Source organism: Buceros rhinoceros, unplaced genomic scaffold (genome assembly GCF_000710305.1).
Source record: "Buceros rhinoceros silvestris isolate BGI_N320 unplaced genomic scaffold, ASM71030v1 scaffold18618, whole genome shotgun sequence".
NCBI lineage: Eukaryota > Metazoa > Chordata > Aves > Bucerotiformes > Bucerotidae > Buceros > Buceros rhinoceros.
In genome coordinates, this window is record NW_010425328.1 from 8,880 (window position 1) to 9,781 (window position 902).

The 902-nt window shown below is 56.3% G+C and overlaps 1 protein-coding gene across 1 annotated transcript in view; it reads right to left on the reverse strand.

Moving 5' to 3' along the window:
- Positions 1–902, reverse strand: part of CDKL1 (cyclin-dependent kinase-like 1 (CDC2-related kinase)) — a gene marked incomplete at its 5' end in the record, with an annotated part of 6,165 nt that overhangs the window by 3,746 nt on the left and 1,517 nt on the right. The window contains one exon of the mRNA XM_010141112.1: positions 32–122. Within this exon, the coding sequence (XP_010139414.1) occupies positions 32–122 (91 nt within the window). The remainder of the gene's footprint in view (positions 1–31; positions 123–902) is intronic.

The following is a 902-nucleotide window of genomic DNA, read 5'->3' on the forward strand; positions in this document are numbered from 1 at the left end:
CACCCCCCGTAAGCAGCGAGCCGGCACTCACTCAGTATGCGAGCGAATCCAAAGTCACAAAGTTTGATGACCGAGTGCTTTGTTATCAGGATGTTTTCCGGCTTTACATCTCGGTGGATGCACTGGAAACAAACAAACAAACCAACCCACAAGGTGAGAAGCAAGTGTTGAACCTCCTAATTCAGCTACGCACCCCTTGGATGTTGTGGTGAGACCCACGGCAGGTTCTGTGCCCAGCCTTGGGACGTCGGTAGGAGGAAGGTGTGGGCCCACTGGAGTGACCAGCGATGGGCCACTGAAATGATTCTCCTAATTCAGCTACGCACCCCTTGGATGTTGTGGTGAGACCCACGGCAGGTTCTGTGCCCAGCCTTGGGACGTCGGTAGGAGGAAGGTGTGGGCCCACTGGAGTGACCAGCGATGGGCCACTGAAATGATTCAGGGTGTGGGGTATCTGACAGCCGAGGAGAGGGCGAGGGAGCTGGGACCATCGGTCAGCCTGCGGAAGAGAAGGCTCAGGGGGACCTTATCGATGTGCATGAACACCTGATGGGTAAAGCAGGCGGCCAGGCTCCCCTCCGTGGTGTCCCGTGAAAGGATGAGAGGCAGCGGGCACAAACTGAACACACAGAGAACTCCACTGAAATGTAAGTAAAAAAACTTGGGTTTTTACTGCAAGGGTGGCCAAACACCAGAGGGGTTGTCCAGAGAGTCTGGGGAACCTCCGTCCTTGGAGAAGTTTCTGAGTGGCTGCCTCTAGCTGACCCAGCTTGAGTGGGAGGGCTGGACTGGGTGACCTCCAGAGGTCCCTCCCAGCCTCAGCAGCTCTGTCATCCTCCAGAGGCCACCTTGCCTGCTGAAGGTTCACAACAGCCGAATTTGGGCTTGGGAAGGAGTTCCTG